The 19,603-nt window shown below is 49.5% G+C and overlaps 1 protein-coding gene across 2 annotated transcripts in view; it reads left to right on the top strand.

Moving 5' to 3' along the window:
- Positions 1–19,603, top strand: part of LOC119453821 (uncharacterized) — a 95,426-nt gene that overhangs the window by 9,225 nt on the left and 66,598 nt on the right. The window contains exons 1-5 of one of the 2 annotated variants that reach the window (XM_049668553.1): positions 2,919–3,045; positions 3,142–3,256; positions 5,229–5,420; positions 8,064–8,268; positions 10,318–10,442. In XM_049668553.1, the coding sequence (XP_049524510.1) occupies positions 3,024–3,045; positions 3,142–3,256; positions 5,229–5,420; positions 8,064–8,268; positions 10,318–10,442 (659 nt within the window). In that variant the 5' untranslated portion in view covers positions 2,919–3,023. Of the gene's footprint in view, positions 1–2,918; positions 3,046–3,141; positions 3,257–5,228; positions 5,421–8,063; positions 8,269–10,317; positions 10,443–19,603 lie in introns of those variants that run through there. The other variant, XM_037715863.2, reaches the window with a different exon arrangement.

Here is a 19,603-nt window from a genome sequence, read left to right as displayed (position 1 = left end):
GCGCTCCGCGTAATATGCCATCATCGTATCCTCTGAAAAATGGTTGGTGCAGACATGGTCGGTAGGCGTTAGAGTTCGGTCTGCCCTCAGATTTGCACGGCGCCACTGCTCTAGACGACTGCTGTCGGACGGCGCTTTGAATAAAGGCACACGCTCTGCACAAGTCAGGTATCCAGAATTGCAGTTCGGAACGAAGCACTTTCTAGCCATTTCAAACGCCCCTCAGAAGGCCACTGCCACCTTGATCGCGGGCCTGTGGCGACAATACCCAAGCACAAGCTCATGAAACGAACGCGAACAAAAATCGTGCCTTCAAAAAAGTCCAACCGCACATGCAAGCAGGAAGACGAAGCAGCGGCAGCACGCGCCTTGCCGCCGAGGCTGGGACCGCATACCGCAGCGCGCTCTATGACGGCGCCGAACCAGCTGCAACCAAGCCGAACATAATCTGGACGCGAGCGAGCGGCGCTTTCGCGCGCGTTGGGGGGAGAGTGTCAGCACCTCTCCTTATTCTTACACCGTGCTCCCTAGGCAGGAAGTGCGCGCGTGCCGCCCCTCTAGTCTGGCCGTGGCGTGACGGGACCGCCACCCGGCAAATAGACACGCGCGACGGGACCGCCTCTCCGGGAGAGCGGAAGGAAACTAGGCACGCAAGCGCTTGTAACGACGACACAAAGAGGGCGGTGCGAGCGTGCACATGACCGACACGGGTCGCACAGCGGCAAATCTTTGACAAACCTTTATTATCTACCTGAGAGTCTTCTGATCTTGAAAATGGTGCTTACAGATAACTAATTACTGAAAATGCATATCCAAGTGATGAGACGTATAAGCTTTTGCATAGACTGAAGCGATTTTGCATCAAATTCGGGAGCTGAGTTTTTGCAGATGCAGATTTGCTGACGGACACAAAAAATGCATAGAACCCTTGCCATCGACAGCTTCGCTGTAAAAATAAGGTCGTTTATTGCTAGATACTGCGACACTAAAGCTCGTTGCATGATCGGGTGAAGCTTTCTCCAGGTTTCATTGTTCACGGATAAGTGGAAACATATAGTCATTGACCGGCGTTTCAAACTGTGTGCAACCATTTGGTAGTGCTACGGATACGACGAACATGAATGAGTAATGCTACTATAGAGTGAATGGCCTGAGAATTAAGGCTCATGCGCTACAACACTCTTGCTCCTTTTAAAAACTTTCATTGCTCGAAGGGTCGTAATGGCGTCGAGACATTTTGGATGGCAAAAAAAAAAAAAAAAAAAATAGGGGAGCAGAAATTGCCAGTTGCATTTTCATCAACCATTGCACGCGATTGCTGGACTGCAGACTGTAATAACCGGTTGTCATTCCGCAGTCTTTTTATTGAAAATGCGCATAACAGGTGCGTGTTTCAATCAAAGGCACGTCTGTCTAGCATAAATTTCAGTTGTTATAGTAGCACTGCTCTTGTCTGTCTCGGTGTTCACTTGAGACACTAAAAACAGGCACTTTTTTCCATAGTACATCAAATATCCTACCAGGATACTGGTACTGCGCCATGCCGTACTGCGCTGCACTGCGCAGTGCGGCATGGCGGTCCTTTTACTGCACTGCGCCATGCCGGTCCTTGTGCCGCAGAAGCACAGCCGTCAACTATACCAAAGTCGTTTAATACTTTTTTTTTTTTTTTGCGATAGCAAATATGGGCACTTCAGGCGCATTTCTGCCGTCGCTGTGGGTTTCCGTATAAAGTCCCAGGGCGATAAAATCGTCGCCGTATGCTGTATGTGCGAGTGAGAGCGTGCGAGGGTGAGCCGGCGATCGCGGCTCAATCTCGCGCATGCAAGGAAGCAGCGCTCCGGGCGGAATGTAAGGAGGGGAGGGGGGGGGGGGGGGGGGCGCTCATCCTTCGGGCGGCCTAATACGCTAGCGGCAAAAACACGCGCCAACGCATCGTGCCGCGCGCGGCAAAAGCGACAGGAATCGGGGGTTTTGTGGCGTGCCGCGCGAAATGGGTTCGAGACCCATTTTTGCGGCATATACCGCGTGCGGCGAGATGAAGGACCAATCAAGAGCGACGAGGGTGACGTCACGGAGCCATCACAACCGGACCGCCGCCGGTCCGCGCCGGGTTTTCGTCTCTCGCATGAAACACGAGCGCTCGCGGTGTTGCTCGCGCGTTCAGAGAGCGCGGGAGGTCTTATCGCGCTGCCGCGCGGCGAGACGCGCTTCCCACGGTGGCCTTCGCGGCAAGGCGCTTGCTCGCGGCATGTCGACGCGCGCGTTTTTGCCGCGAGCGTGGCCTGTACGGCCAAGGTAGCGGCAAGAAACGCGCCGGTACGGCCACGCTAGCGGCAAAAAACGCGCGCGTCATGGCGTCATGCCGCGAGCGGGAAGTTGCCGCGAGGCCACCGTGGCACGGGCGTCTCGCCGCGCGGCAGAGCGATAAGATCTCGCGCGCTGTCGGAACGCGCGAGCAACACCAGCAACACCGTGAGCAAAAAGGGTGCGATCGGACAACGTCCAGAAATCCCTTCATAGAACCGCGAGAGACGACGGTCGTCGATTGATGACCCGGCGCGGAGCGGCGGCGGTCCATGGCTCCGTGACGTCACCCTCGTCGCTCTTGATTAGTCATTCATCTCGCAGCCGCAGAAATGGGTCTCGAACCCATTTCGCGCAGCACGCCGCAAAACCCCCGATTCCTGCCGCTTTTGCAGCGCGCGGCATGACGCGCGCGTTTTTGCCGCTAGCGTGGCCGTACCCTGCCCCGGCGGCCGCGCGCGCTCGCCCGGGCCGCTGTATCTTGAAAGCCATCTGCGACGGGGACAAAGTGCGCCGTTCGCTGTGTCTTCGTGGCCTAGTTCGCGAGACGCAGCATGAAGGTTAATTCGCTCGCTGCCGCGCTTGCTCACCACAGTTTTGACAGCGAGTTTCCGCGGTAATCAATGAGAGATGTGTTCATGTTTGCCTGTGTGCGCGTGACATGATGTTTGTTAATTTAGTTAGTGGGCGAATGTTCACTGTACTTTATAAGGCCAATGAAACTAATACCCTTACTACGTATACATGTCCACTAATTTGCTATCGCAGTCGATGCTTCGCCTCTTTTTTTAAGTATAAGAGGGTTCTGACTATACTAATCCCTGATGCGTGCAGGCACCCCCGTGGACGCGGTGGACTCTAGCGGCAACTCGGCGCTGTTCGTGGCCATCACCGATGGACCTGTCAGCGCAGTCCCTTACCTATTGCAAGCCGGCGCTGACCCGAACTTGTGAGTGCGTCCTGCAGACCTGTGTTCTATCACATCCAAGTGGTGGCCGATGCGACGCAGTGAGCGCGCAGGCCGTCATTCGTTAGCTGCTGTATATACCGCGTTTGCATGAATATAACGCGTTATTATTTTTTTTTAATTTTAAGTGTGGCCTCAGAACGGCGATTCGTGTTATACAGTTAAACCTCGATATCACGAAGTCGGTAAAACTGGCAATTTGCTTCATTATATCAAAATTTCGTTGTATTGAAATTCGACCTTTTATGCAAATAAGTACAGTCGCTGATCGATTTTTCTTACACGAAAGCGGGCCGCAAAATTTTCCAAATTACTGAGAAATCGAAAACAGCAAATTTGATTAGAAAACAATTCATTTGGTTGAATTTGGGAGTCGGTGACGAATGATACAGTTTCATGCCACATCGAATATCTTCACATCGGTGGTACGAATTTAAGCGAAGTCTGCCACACTTGCGTCGCGTCCACTCTGCCCCCGCGGCTGATAGCGTCGCCCGCACTGGGACGACGCTATCATGATAGGCGCCGTTAGCGGGGAGCAAATGTCTGCATCACATTTCAATGGGACTCCGAAACTCGAGATTACGCAGCCTTCAATACTAAACGCGCAGGAAGGCTGCTGACATGATGCCACGCCGACTCGGCACGCCCACTCTTTGTGCACACAGCAGATTACCTCTAAAGCAGGGTGCGCGGCATCGTATGCATTCAGCCGTGCTTACAGCCATGCGCAGCCACAGCCGAGACGCGCGCCAGAATTCGAGACGTGCGTGCACTTACCTTGGGGCATCAGTTCGCATTATATATATATATATATATATATATACAGGGTGTCCCAACTATCATGCACCAAGATTTTAAAAATAAGCAATAATGTTACTCAAATAAAACGTAGTGCATATTGTTTCCAGCACAGTGGAGTTCGCACAGCGCCATTAACTTTTCGTTACTGAGGTTTGTTTAGGTAATTGTATTTAATTATCTAACTCGAGAAGTACTGACCTAAGTAAAAAATTGTCGATGAGAAAATTGTAGAGCACCATGAAGAACTCTCGATACAGCTTTCTGTTGCTCAATACTTGCAACATAAGAGTTTTTCCGAGCGTGAAAGAAGTCCACGAATACACGCAAAATTGCCGCGCGACTGGCCGCTCGAAGCACTTTGCGTTTATTCACACTCAAAAAAAAAAAAAAAAAAAAACAATTTCATGTAGCACGTATTGAGCAACAGAAAGCTGTATCGGAAGTTTTTTTTTCATGTTGTTTTACAATTTCCTCATTGCCAATTTTAATATACTTATAAGAAATTGAGAAGTGGATTAATCAATTTTATCTAACTAAACAGAATACAAACAGCAATCTGAGTATCTCCAAGTGATGGCAAACATTACCTTTGTTCTGTCTAGCTACGTAGCATTTGCATATTTTTTAAGTTTGGCCCAAGTCAAGTGAAACACCCTGTATATCCATCGGCGACCATACTTATTTGCATAAAACATCGAAATTCAATATAACGCAATTTTGATATAACGAAGCAAATCGACGATTTTACCAACTTAGTTATTCCGAGGTTTAACTGCAATTGCTATTGCAATAAAAGACATCTCACCAACATGATGTGTTAGGCAAACATCTGTCGATTGGTGTGTCGGCATTTGTGTTCAGTATATCAGCTTGCGCTGGAATGCTATTGTGTCATTGACTCTGGACTACACTGTACGACGCTGTTTGTGTTAAGGCATGTTGTTGGGCCAGTTGGCTCATAGATTCAGCAGAATATAAGCTGCGCGAAGGAGACAAGACGTCTTGTCTTCACGTCTTGCCTTCTTCGCGCGTTTTAACTATTTTGCCGTTTGTGTTGACTGTACTTTCACATCTATACTTCGCTTGGCGGCCGGAACGATGTGCTACTTCACAAAGCGCTGACTGAAGGAGTCGATGCGCGCATCTGCAGCCGATGCAGCGAGGGTGCCACTCCCGTGCACGCGGCGTGCCGCCGAGGCAGCCGGGCCCTCCTGCAGCAGCTGCTGGAGTGCGGTGGGGACCTGCGGCTGCGCGACGCCTCGGGCCGCACACCGCAGGACTGGGCGCTGGGGCACGCCGACCCGCAGTGCCGGCGCAAGCTGGTAGCCTTCATTAACACCAAGTAGGTACACGAACTCGCTGTCTCTCTCTGCCTGCGCTGACGCACCTGAATAGCGCTCTTCGATCTTGGCTGCGAAGTCATCTATCTCTACGGATTTCTGGGCTCCGCGACCAAGATTTGTTAACTACGTGACCATGCCTGATCTCTTGATGTCTCGAGATGACTCGCCGCGATAGCCCAGTGGTTGTGGAGTGCGCTGGGTGAGAAAGGCAAGAATGCTTGTAGATACCATGGTTATAGCACAGTATACCGTGGTGCACGTTGAAGAAACCCAGGTCTTGGAGTTCCTAGCCACGTACAGCATGCATCTTAATGAGATCATAGTTTTGGCACGGAAAACAAGGGAATTTAGTTAATATTAAGGACTGTCAGCCTTTACATTTTTTTTCTCTTGATGAAACTTCGTTATACCTGACAGCGCCGCCAATTCGCCATTCCGATCATGGAGAGAAAAAAAAAAACCTATATAGGAGGCACTGACCACGAACCAGGCATTCTGCAACCACGCATTTCTACAGAAACTCTTTTTTTTTTTGCGAGGTCATACTAAAATCTAAAAAAATACAAAAATAAACTTACACCCCTTTGGCTCAATTTCTTGCCCCAAAGCTATAAATAATATAATCTGCCTTAATTGCATGTGTCAGGCTGATGTCAACGCAATGTCAGGCTGATAACCGCTTGCCCTTTGTCACCGATAGCTCAGAGTAGCACGCACGCGACTTTAAAGAAAGGAAAAGTCCCCCAAGACAGATTATTGCGTAGGGAAAATATAGATCCACAGGGCTGGAAACTTAATTTCCATAACAGCTAATAACCAAACTAATAAACAATTACAGTATAGACCACTTATAATGTAACCGCTTATAGTGCAGGACCGGATATAGTGCGGTCTTTTCAGACTCCCGTTAATTTTCCCATAGCACTCCATGTATACACGTATCGCTTATAGTGCAGTTGCGGGAAACGAAATACCGGTTACAGTGCGGCTGCCTGGGAGTAGGAAGTCAGCTGAGACGGCGAACGCTCCCCTCAAACGGGCGCCCCAAGGAGTGCTCGAGGAAGAAAGAGAGACGAAGTGGAGGAAAAGGGCACGTGGTGCGAACGAACAGCCAGTGAGGCTGAAACCAGAATCTTGAGTGCGAGTCGTGAAATATCACGGCGCGCATAGCGAGCGAGCGCCACGAAACTGCCAACGCTCGCTTCACGATAACGGCAGTAAACGAAACTTCAGGGAGCGGGCGGCGCCGGCACATCGCGGCGAAGGGCGCACGCGGAGACCGTGGAATGTGAGGGAGGAGGGTGGCAGGGAAGGGGATTTTGCCTCGGCAACTCCGCTGCTTCGGTGGCTCCCCTCGCCCTCCCTCGTAGCTCCCTCACTTTCGACTGTCACCGTGCGCGCCCGCCGCCGTGCACGCGCCACCGCTCCAGCCGGCCCGGCGCCAGCTCGCCGAAGTTTCGTTTTCTGCCGTTATCGGGAAGCGGGCGTTTGCCGGCGTGGGCAGTTTCGTTGGCCGGCCTGGGACTGCGCCGCTGCTTCTCTCTGCGCCGTAGCCGCAGCGTGCAAGGAAGCATAAAGGACAAAGAAGGGTTCACTGCCATTTTGTACGCGTGGCTACGGTAGCGTGGCTGAGACGTCGGCACGTACACGCATGTTCCGGCGCAACGCGGAATCGGCGACCTTGCCATTTGAGATAGGGTGAAATTTCTGTCGCGTTTTTTTATCTTTTTTTTTTTTTCGTTCGCGGGTGACATTGAGGGGTCTCTCATAAGCACCATGGCGGTGCCGGAGCAATGCCGGTCGGAGGCGCCGCCGCATGATTTGGTTCGAATTAACGAGATTCGACTGTAAATTGAATGCAAACGTTCTAGCCGCTTTCCTCGACTGTCGCATACGCGTGGCGGCTCGGTGCACATGTTTTGCATATGTGCGGGCCTTGAAAATTGTTGCTCTGGTTATAGTGCGGTACCGCTTATAGTGTGGATATTCGCGACTCCGGCGACTTACGTTATAAGCGGTCTACACTCTACTGACTCGATGGGTCGCGAAGACAGAGAGAGGGGTGCCATCAGAGGAGGTCGGTGTGCCGAAGGTAGCTGCGTGACGTCCATGCTTTCGTGCTCCCTGGTTCGAATCTCCAGTACGGGGACGTGCAGACGCGTGCACCACAGGCAAACACGTCGGTGCTACGAGTAAGCTTCCCGTAGTTGTCCTGTGAGCAATCGGTATCCAGTGAAAGTTGGATTTTCTTAATTGTTAATAGTATTCATTGTTTGGAAAAGTTGAATTACTAAACAAAGAAACACTGGGTGATCCCGCTATTCCCAAGTAAACTAATAGCACCGTATTTTTACTTCCAAGTAGATTGGAATCTCGGTGTTACGATCGTCATGGGAACCGGAAAATTAAACGTATCATCCGAAAATCATATTCGAAATACGTTGCTCCTGTCAGACACTGGTCGTGAAATAACAAAAAAAAATGTATTATGAAGAATTGTATCCACGAGATTTCATTATGTTCAAAAAAGAAATCTGAAACCTGGCCGGGAAGCCTGAATCGATTGATTCCAAAGACTCGCCATCATTCCTCACGCACTATGCCTACCGGATGCCTGCACCAACGGCGTGTAACATCTGCAGGCGCGCACTGGCCTACCGGTTTGGCGACGCGGCTGCCCTGCTGGACGACGACGCGGCCGGTGGTGGGACCGGCGTGGACGGATCACCTAGCAAAGGGGGCGCGGCGGCAGCTGCCTCGTTGCGCCGACGCCTGGTCGGCCGGCCCGCGGTGCCCCGCAGACCCTGGTGCGGCGAGAGGATCCGCGCCGACGGAGGATTCGGAGTGGTGCGTGTCGCTGCCAGAGCCAACTGTCCGCGCATACGTCGAGTGACGACGCACAGTGTACTTCCGTTAATTCGACCCTGACGGGACCGACGACATTGGTCAAATTAGCCAGCGAGTCTTGCCCGATTCTAACGTGCCCCTGAATCAAATGCGCGCCGACTTTGTGTGTCCAAAGTAGAACGCTAGCCTGGAATTAACCATGAAAGCTGCTAAATCAAAGTAGAAATCTAACGCAGGCCCGATTTTCTAGCAAGAAAAATTGGCAATATGTGTTGCACAATGGCAGCCGGTTTCCTGAAGTCAGCTTCGCCACACATATTTTTAAGTTTGCTTCGGTGCAATATATTCGTGTTATGTAGTTAAGCATATGAACGCCGCAAAATTTGTTTTGGTTTTCTGTCCAATTGCACCATGCAGGCAATTTCTACGGGGAAAAAAGGCACGCGTTAGAATCGGGTAAACACAGTAATCAGACATTGTAAGCTACGGTTATCACTCGGAAATCCTCCTAATGCAAGTCGAAAATGGGAGTTTTCCACTGGAAATGACGTGTGTTCAACAACTACTGTCCCCGAAGCTCCACCGAGACAGACATGTCACTAAGGGGCTGGATTTGGGGTCACCATAGGGGTCAGGCGCCAGCATGCTAACTGCATGGTCAAGTTAGAATTACCTGGTAACGGCCAATTTTAGGATTGGAATAACAAAAGTTGGGGCCCATAGAAAATTCATTGGCACCAGCCTGCACCGTCGGTTGGGATCGAATTAATTACCGAAAAATCAACCGGATTCGAATTAACGGAAGTGAACTGCATATGTGTTTGTGTTGTCCTTCTTGTTCTAAATGCGTGTGCCTGCCTTTCTGTACCACTTGTATAATTGAGTAGGCCTGCGCGCATATCAATTCTTGGTTCGAAGTGAAGACGAAGCGAAAAGTAAATAGGGTGTAACGAATAGTTCGAATAGCTGTGTGATTTGCATAAAACCTTGACACTAGTGCCGAGATGCTGACAAATCTTTTAAAAATGCGTTCTTTACTTGCTAATAATAAGTAAACAGGTTTATCTCTGAAGTCAGTTAATTTGATTTTCAAAGTACCGTTATTCAGATATTTTCATGCAAAAATATGCCAGTTCAAGATTTCTTGCAACTGCAGCAGCAAGAAAGATTTGTTTACAGGCTCTTACTGACTGTTGTGGTTCAATCTACTTGAAATTTTGTGGTGATTGAGACCGAGGGAGCGTTTCGCGTTTGCCCGTCGTGTGTCATTGCAATGCTGTGAAGTGTGCCCTCAACTATGTGACGCTGGCGTTGTTGCGCAAATTCAGCGTCAAGCTTTCCGTCAACATGCGAGCTCAGCCTGTCCATTCAGTAAGCGCACATACGAACTTGGTAGGCACGCTCATAGCTTTTGCGGTCCTTAGTCCTGCCCCCGCGGATGTATCTGACCTGATCACTGGTAAACTTCCCGCGACAAATGTTTGTCTGCCGCCGCCTGCCTTGGCTGCCACGCCTAACCTGTGCAGTTTACCGGGTGTTGGCCACCAAAGTTGCTGCTTAGTCGGCCACCATGGCTACTGCTTAGTGCTGCGTCGAAAATTTTAGAAATTTAACTGTAAAATGGGAGTGCAAGTTATATACAAATGTTTTTTTAATGAACAAACTTCCCCTCCGTTTGGTTGAATCTTTGAGCAGCAGGGAGGCAAACAGTTGAGCCATCGAAATGGCAAATGCCATTTCCTGACGAGATATATATACACGTTGCTTCACTGCCTGTCAACACAAAGTAATTGTAGAGTATCGGTTAATTTTACTGCTGGCACTAAGCTTAATTGCAGAAGCAGATGTCGACTGCGGATAATAACAAATGATCTGATGCTTCCATTACCGTGACAGCATCGGCTAGTTGGTTAATGTTCACATTTATCTCATTTGAAGTAAAAGGCGACACGAAAACAGGTGCAAAATGTGTGCATTCTTTATGATGATATGTTGTGTGGCCATGCACCAGAGCATGATGCCCACAGTGGCTTCAACAACTCCTTCCAGGTGTACTGCAGCCCGGCCCGTGAGACTGGGGTCACCACATTTGTGCCATTTATAGCAAGCAACTACCTGTACAACTCTGAAGACAACAACATCACCTGGAGCGGGCCACAGTCGCTCATGCAGACGTGAGTATATACGTAGTGTGGCGTTCATGCCTTCTAGAGGCCTTTTCCTGCACATGTCTCTCCTAAATTGTTATGATTGTGGTTATATTTCATATCTGGCATCTATTCTGTAGTCACTGTCGGTCGCTGTCTTCCAGGCCAAGAAGTATAATGCTAAATGGGCTGATCAGAGCTACTGTAGTTGCTGTATACATTCCAAAGAAATTGTACACCCCTCGAAGCTCTTCTTCTCCCCAAACAATAGTGGCGGGCCATCGTGCATGCATGCATTTCTTTTCTTTTCTATGCTGCTTTCCCAGTAGTTTCAGGTCACAAATTGCATGTGACTATCAGCAAGACATAGCATTCCTGAGAAGAAAGTATTCTTTTAGAGCAGAGTAAGGGAACTCTATGCAAGATTGATGTCCCAAAGGATGTGGAAATCTTAAAGTGTAGTCAAGCTAGTGTTGCGTGGAATTCCGTATGGTAAGGAAACTTGTTGGTAAGAGGAAATTAGTTACTGTCCATGTGAAAATAAAAACAAATATTTGCATTTAAATACTCTTACGTGTTCTTTCATTACTTGAAGTGGGAAAGACTAGTGCTATTCATACTCCTAAGATACGCTGTAGCAATGAAAGTGTGGCAATGACAGTCGACAGTTGACAAGAACTTTATGGAAAGGTCCTGAGGAAAAAGATTGGGGGAGCCGAAGGCACCCCAATCAAGTTGGTGACTCCACCCATGACGGAACCGGAAGCTGGTGGTTCTCGGTGATGTCGCGGGCCCTCTGGACGGCCTGTCGTTGATGCGTGAAGTCCGCGCTTTGCAGTAGGGCGTCCCACTTGGACTTGTCGTGAATATCAGAGCCCCCGTTGAACGCGCATAGCCAGAGCATGTGGTCGGAAGAACAGTACTCGTGGCCACATTTGGAGCACGATTGCGGGAAGTTGGAATCTATCCGATTCAGCGCTGTGGGGGTGAGGTATGATCTCGTCTGTAAGAGCCTGAACGTGACAATGGCATGTTTCTTTTTGCAAATATTGAAGGGTTAAGTGTCGATTGACTTATAAAAATTTCAGATCTAATTGGTGTGCACTTAGAATGTCAGTTACAGTTGGTGATGTGAAACGGCAGTAGTTACGAGATTGTTGGGAGGGGCCTTCATGCGGCAGTCGACATAACATAGGCTGATCATGATAACAGAGCATACAGATAACAGTTCCAGCTTTTGGATTAAAAGAACAATTGCAGTTAAACGTCAATATAACAAACTTCGAGATATTGTTGCAGGTGAGATGGGTTTATTTACAAGATAATCGAGGGGGTGTAGAGACGAGATTGCAGGCAGTCAGGCATAGCTCTACACCGCGTGCACTACTTCCATCTCCTCTTCTTCGGCTCCGCCGCGCAGCGTAACATCTTCCTCCGGCGCAGACGAAGTGCGCCGAGCGAGTTAAGTTGATAGCGCTCGATTCGGGAACCCTATGATGGTAGGGCTTCAGGCGGGCCACATGAACCACTTGTGTATTCCGCGACCGGCGATTACTGGAGGTCAGTTTTGCTATGACGTAGTTGACGTCACTTGAGCGGTTGAGTAAGTAGAACCGCAAAGGCGCAGCAGATCTTCAACAACGTCGGCGGTGAATTGCCGTCCGCGGTCACTTATAACAACACGGGGAGTGCCATGGCGTAGGATGACAGAATGGAGCAGGAAGCACGACATGTCGGCGGCGGTAGCAGAGGTAAGCGCCGCAGTCTCAGTATAGCGTGTCAAATAGTCGACGCACACAATCCAGCGACGGCTGGTAGAGCTCTTGGGAAAGGGGCCGAGCAAGTCGATACCAATTTTTTCAAATGGTGAAGTAGGGGGTTTCACTGGTTGCAAAAAGCCTGCAGGAGGCGACGCCGGCTTCTTATGACGCTGGAAACCTGGACAACTGGCAATGTACTGTCTTGTGCTCTTCCAAAGCTTCGGCCAATAAAAGCGCTGGCGTAATCGATGAAGTGTCTGGGAAAAGCCCAGGTGACCCGACGTGATGTCGTCGTGCATGGCGCGAAGAATCGCAGTACGCAGGCGTTCGGGAACGACTAGGAGCAACGAAGCGCCGTCAGCAGAGTAATTCTTTGTATAAAGCAGGCCGTCACACAGCGTGAACGGCGTGGTCTGACCTGACGTGCGGGCAGCCTCCAATAGGGGTATCAGTGTAGGATCGCGATGTTGTTCACATATAAAGGTACTGACGTCAGGAAACTCGGTAATGCTGGCAAGGTAATCGTCGAAGTCGTCATCGTTAGCGTTGGTATGTGGCGACGGGAGACGAGACAAGCAGTCGGCATCGGTATGACACCGACCGCTCTTGTAGGCGACAGAAAAGTTGTATTCTTGAAGGCGTAACGCCCAGCGTGCCAGCCGTCCAGAAGGATCTCGTAGTCCAACAAGCCAACAAAGGGAATGATGGTCCGTGACTATCAGTCCGTGAAATGGCGACCATACAGATATGGCCGAAATTTCTGGATGGCGAAGACTACTGCCAGGCATTCCAATTCGGTGACAGTGTAATTTCGCTCCGCTCGTGTCAGTGTTCGACTTGCGTACGCAACGACGTGCTGGCGCCCATGGTGAAGTTGAACGAGGACGGCGCCAACGCCCACACCGCTAGCATCAGTGTGTAACTCAGTCATGACCTCGGGATCGAAATGGCGCAAGACTGACCCAGAGGTTAGTAAGTACTTCAACTGACGGAATGCGTCCTCGCACTCTGTAGTCCATATGTAGGGACTGTCTTTCTGAAGAAGCACGTGAGTGGGTGAGCAAGTTGGGCGAAGTTCTTAATAAACCGGCGGAAATACGAACACAGCCCTAGGAAACTTCGGAGGTCTTTTGCTGTCTTAGGTTGGCTGAAAACGCGCACTGCAGCAATATTTTCAGGATCAGGTCGTATACCATCTTTTTCAACGAGAAAACCGAGCATGAGAGTCTGGCGCTCACCGAAGTGGCACTTCTTGGAGTTTAAAACCAGTCCTGCGTTTTGTATGCAATCCAGTACGATGCCAAGTCGGTGATTGTGCTCCTCCAGTGTTTTGCCAAAAATGATTACATCATCGAGATAGCACACGCATATCTCCCATTTCAAGCCGCGTAGCACTGTGTCCATAAACCTCTCAAAAGTTGCTGGCGTGTTGCATAAGCCAAAAGACATGACATTAAACTCGAAGAGTCCGTCTGTGGTCACAAGGGCAGTTTTCTCTTTATTCGTCGGATGCATCGGTATTTGCCAGTATCCCGATCGTAAGTCAACGGAGGAGAAGTAGGACGCTGAATGAGGGCAATCGATAGCATCGTCGATGCGTGGCAGAGGGTATACGTCCTTCTTGGTGGCTGCGTTAAGTCTTCAATAATAAACACAGAACCTCCAAGAATTGTCCTTTTTCTTGACTAGTACCACTGGAGCTGCCCAGGGACTGCAAGACTCCTGGACAACACCTTTCCGCAGCATTTCTTGAACTTGCTCGTCAATTACTTTTCGTTCTGCAGGAGAAACGCGGTACGGCTTTTGGCGAATAGGTGTCGCTTAGCCCGTGTTTATGCGGTGCTGCGTGCGCTAGTCAGGAAGCGAAATTGGACACTCGTATTGCGCGAAATCGAATACTGGCGCATAAAGGACGAGCACCCTTTGCAATTCTTCCAGCCCTGAAGAGGACAGCGACTTGTTCGTCATGCGGTAGAACTCCGAGGTGTAGTCACGCTTTGCTGCGCTCGCGTCAAGAGAAACATCAACGGCAGCAATACTGACAGTGACTTCTGAGTCAAAGGTGGCCAGCTTGAGTCCAGTCAGCAGTAAAACTTGTTGCATAGACGCGTTCACCGTCCACACGTGAGCACGACCATCTAAGCATGCTATAATCGATCGAGGAACCACAATATTGTTCTTAAACATGGTAGGGAAGTATGCCTCAATTAAACCATGACATTGATGCGGAGGGTCATGCATGGAAGTCACCGGAACAAATGCCGCTGTCTGAGCCGGTAAAAGTACATCATGGGACATGGAAAAGACTTGTTGCTTGTCCACGTCAGATACTTCTGGTAATGGTGTTATCACGTGATTTCGAAGAGAAATTTCACCAGCCCCACAATCTAACAAAGCACCACATTCACCAAGGAAGTCAATCCCAACGATGTTGTGAGTGGTGCCGCAAGCACCAGCAAGACGAGTGTTGGGGCTACGATATGTGTGAGCGCGATTTTTACAGTGGGGCCTCTTACCAAGGGCAGCGTTACTCTTCACCTTCGCAGCGCTCTCCATCTCCGCCTGCATCACCTGAAGCACGAGGCACTTACCGTTCGGCCAGACGCCGTTCTCCATCACCCTACCGCCGCTCATCGTCACCACTTAGGCCTGCCTCCCTTACCTCTACCGTTCGTGCGGAAAACTAAGCGATGCAGTTTCCGGAGGAAAAACTGCATACACACACAAGACTGAAATTCCTCCAGCGCGCCCATCCAATATTATTCGTGTGTATGTTGAAGGGGTGCCCGTGGATGCTTTAGTGGATACTGGTGCGGCTTTGTCGGTTATGAATGTTCATTTGTGTTCCCATCTGAAGAAAGTTATGACGCCTTACGCTGGTCCCATGCTGGTTGCAGCCAAAGGGAACACTATTCGACCTGCTGCCTTCTGTACTGCGCGTGTACTTATCGATGACATTCTCCATCACATACAGTTTGCTGTGCTATACCCGTGCTCTCACCAGCTGATTTTGGGATGGGATTTTCTATCTTCTGCCTCTGCTGCTATTTGTTGTGGGCAGCGCGTGATACACCTTACCGACACCGAACACTTGCTTGGCGAAGAAACCCACACGCCACTTCACCTGACCGCTACGGAAGATTCTAAAACAATGAATTCAGTGGGAAAATCTTGTCCACCAACACTCACTATAGCAGAGCAAACACCAACAGGCCGCAGGGTTTCACCTCCAACTCCACGAAAAGTAGTCTTTCGATCCCACGCAAACATAACCTTGTGTCCAAGACGATTTTTAAACGAAACACTCATTGCTGAAACTGTAGCACCGGTATCCACTAAGGCATCAGTATTTAAACCATCAACACAGACACACACTTTGTTTTTGAGCATGGTGACAGGCGGAGGACTACGTGACCGTTCCGCGACCTCACCTCCATCGGTCGCACCAGCCAGTTTCCTAGCTGGGATGGTGGTGAAAGTGAGCGACGGCGAGGCGATGGCGAGCGACGAAAGCCGGTCGGAGGTGGAGTAAGACTGCGGTCGGAAGCCGGAGACTCATGCCGGGATACATGTTCACGCGCATGTCGTCGAAGAGGCGCAGCGGTCTGCCACGGCGCCCTGTAGCACCCTCCAGATTGATAATCGGGGAAGGCCGACACTCGCTGCTGTCGCCTGCGACAATATATGGAGATATGTCTGCGGATTCCGCAGCTAAAGCAAATAGGTGGCTCCCGGTACACAGGGTTGTCATAAAATAGGGTCTGAGGCTGGCTGTATTGGGGAGAAAGGCGTTGGGGTGGTGCAGCCTGGCGGCGTTCGAAGTTAGGTGAAGGATGCCGGAACTCCGCTGGGTCGATGCAGACGCGTTCATCACGCAAGGGCCGATTTTCGCTGTCCGTTTGCAGTTGGCAAAGTACCGGCTGTGCAGGACAGCGTTCATCAAGCGTGGATTGCTGGTATTCCCGGGGGGCGTCTCTTCCTCCACTTTGTGCTTGAAATTGAGCCAGTTCTTCTTTAATGAGTTGACGTACTAACAAGGCGATGTCGTGGGAGGTAGAGATGTCCATGCTTGCGACAGTGGTCACGTCAAGTCTTCCAAACTTTGGCAATACTCGTTGCGTCTTCAGCGCCTCAAAAGCATGGCAGTGACGTCTTAAATCTGAAGGGGTACGCAGGTCTACCTTTGAAATAAGAAAATTGTCGACATCTGCAGCGATGCCCTTCAGGAGATGCCCAACCTTATCTTCATCTGACATGCCCGTGTTCACAATTCTGCGCAGTTTCAATACTTCTTCAATGTAAGTTGTGCATGTTTCACCGGGCAACTGTGCTCTTTGCGCAAGCGTATGCTCAGCTTTCTTTCTTTTTGAAAGTGAGTCCCCGTAGCAGCACTTGATTTCCTCAACGAACCTTTCCCACGTAGTCATCGTGCTCTCGTTATCGAACCAGAGAAGGGCGGTTCCGGTGAGAAAGAAAACGACGTTAGCAAGTCGTGCCGTAGAGTTACAGCCATTGTGACCGCTTACCCGTTGATAATACTTCAGCCAGTCGTCGACATCCTCATCAGCTTTACCGGAAAAGGTGCGCGGTTCTTTCTGAGGGATCCAGCAGATGACTTGTCTGGGGCGCTCACTATCCTCTTGCATGCTTGTGTCATGGCTGCCGCCAGCTGCTTGCGGTTCGTTCATGTCGGTGTCTTCTTCAGGTGGTAGTCCGACCAAGCGCCGGCTTCGTCGGAGGGTACGGAGAAGAAGGTTGTCCAGAGCGATTACCCAGCACCGTCCACCAAAGTTGTTGCGGGTGAGATGGGTTTATTTACAAGATGATCGAGGGGGTGTGGAGACGAGATTGCAGGCAGTCAGGCATAGCTCTACACCGCATGCACTCCTTCCATCTCCTCTTCGGCTCCGCTGCGCAGCGTAACAATATAACAAATAAACTAGTCAAAACTGATTAACAAGATGAAAGTAAGGGCTGTTTGAAATTATAACGTGGAAAAGATTGAGGAAGCAGTAAAAAATTGACGCAGCATGAAATCAGTGAGAAGAAAACTTGGCATAGGACAAGGCAAGATGTAAGTGCTGAAAGATAAGCTGGGTAATATCAGCAATTTCGATATAGTAAAGGCAGCAGAAGAATTCTATACTGACCTGTACAGTACCCAAAGCAGTCATGCTACCTTCATTCGAAGTAGTGAGGAACAGGATACAGAAGCCCCTTCTATAACAAGCGATGAAGTTAGAAGGGCCTTGCAAGACATGATCCGGAGAAAAGCAGCGGGAGAAGATCGAATAGCAGTTGATTTAATCAAAGATGGAGGAGACATCGTACTTCCAAAGCTTGCCACCGTTAATACGTGTGATGATTATGGACGTTCGTCACTAGTTTCTGTGTCTTAGGACGAGAAAGGATGCGCAAGAAACAATAGTAGGCGAAAAAAAATGTTCAAGTTACTCTTTCACACAAATGATGGGCATCGAAAAGGAAAGGAAAAGAAAACAAAATAGCATCACACATCAAGCTTCACACTGCAGACAGATGCAATCATATCGTGGTTTTGGCACGTAAAAACCCATAATAATAATAATAATAATAATAACGCAACGCTCAGTCCAGAGAAGGACAGGAACCGGTCCTACACCAACGTTCAGCGTGTCAAGAGTTCAAAAGACCATCTTTCAGTTTGGGTCGTGACAGCTCGCTTATCGTTGCCCGGTACAATCGTCTAGACGAGCAGAGGCAGAGGTGGCATGGTTGCTATGGCCAGAACCATTGCCGGCACATGGCTGCGCTACCGTGTGCGGCGCCTGCCTATGTTGGGGACACCAGTGCGTTGTCTGGCCACAACTCATGAGGACCGCAACCTACGGTCGACCCACACGGACAGCACCTCGGTAGGCCCCAACTAAGAACGGCCCTTAGCAACTGCGCCCTGGTAGGAGCCATTCGGCAGGCCTCATCCTGGGTCCCGGAACAGGCCTCCGCATCTGGCCTGGATAGGCACGCCTTGGTCACTTGGCTGCAGCAGGAACAACGGCAGGAGCACTTCTTCCCCAGCGTCGCACTCATCCTGCTGCAACCGTGGCTTCGCCGCTTGTACTCCTCCACACGTTCTCTTCGTAGCCCTTCTTTTCCTTCGTTTTGTTCTCTGTTTTTTCGAAAGGGAAAACAGCGCGAAAAAACACGACAAGAAGACAAGAAGGGGGACACACGCCAGCGCTGACTGTTGACTGAATTCTTTATTCAGAAAGGAACACATATACACCAAAAAAGGAAAAAGAAGGTATATATGTGTTCCTTTCTGAATAAAGAATTCAGTCGTCAGTCAGCGCTGGTGTGTGTCCCCCTTCTTGTCTTCTTGTGTTTTTTCGCGCTGTTTTCCCTTTCGAGTATGTACCGACTAGCCCAAGCCTCTACGGTCTTGCAATTTCTCTTTTTTTTCCCCCTTCCAGCTCCCGTGCCACCTGCCCTATGCTCGTCTTCACTTCAGTTTCCGTTTTCTTCAAACTTCCAATTCTACTGAGTCCACAAGTCATGGCGTACATGTGAAAAAAAAATTATAATAACGAATATTATGCCCTTTTCCCACAATTCGCAATGCCTCACGACTTCAAATGTACCAGAGAACTGGAAGAATGCCAACATTATACTAATGCATAGGGAGGGAGACGTTAAAGAGTTGAAGAATTATAGGCTCATAAGCTTGTTTACTCTATTGTATAAAATATTCACCAAGATAATTTCCAATAGAATCAGGGCAACACTTCAGCCAACCAAGAGAACAAGCTGGCTTTAGGAAGGGATATTCTGTGATGGATCATATCCAGGTCATCAATCAGGTAATCGAGAAATCTGTGGAATAGAATCAACCTCTCTATATGGCTTTCATAGATTATAAAAAGGCATTTGATTCAGTAGAGATACCAGCAGTCATAGAAGCATTGCGTAATCAAGGAGTACAGGAGGCATACGTGATTATCTTGGCAAATATCTACAAAGATTCCACAGCGACCTTGGTTCTCCACTAGAAAAGTGGAAAGTTACTTACCAAGAAACGGCTCAGGCAAGGAGACACAATCTCTCCCATGCTATTCACTGCACGCTTAGAAGTATTCAAGCTCTTAGACTGGGAAGGCTTAGGAGTGAGGATCAACGGCGAATATCTCGGCAACCTTCGGTTTGCAGAGGACATTGTCCTATTCAGCAACAATGGGGATGAATTACAACAAATGATTGAGGACCTTAACCGAAAAAGTGTAAGAGTGGGGTTGAAGATAATGTTCAAAAGCCTGGCAAGAGAGCAAGAATTAAGGATCGCCAGTAAACCTCTAGAGTCTGTAAAGAAGTATGTTTATCTAGGTCAAATACTCACAGGGGACCCTGATCATGAGAAGGAAATTTACAAAAAATATGGTTGGGTTGGGGGTG

This window comes from Dermacentor silvarum, chromosome 5, assembly GCF_013339745.2.
Source record: "Dermacentor silvarum isolate Dsil-2018 chromosome 5, BIME_Dsil_1.4, whole genome shotgun sequence".
Lineage (NCBI taxonomy): Eukaryota > Metazoa > Arthropoda > Arachnida > Ixodida > Ixodidae > Dermacentor > Dermacentor silvarum.
The sequence above is the reverse complement of the archived record's forward strand: the minus strand, read 5'-3'. Positions and strand labels throughout refer to the sequence as shown.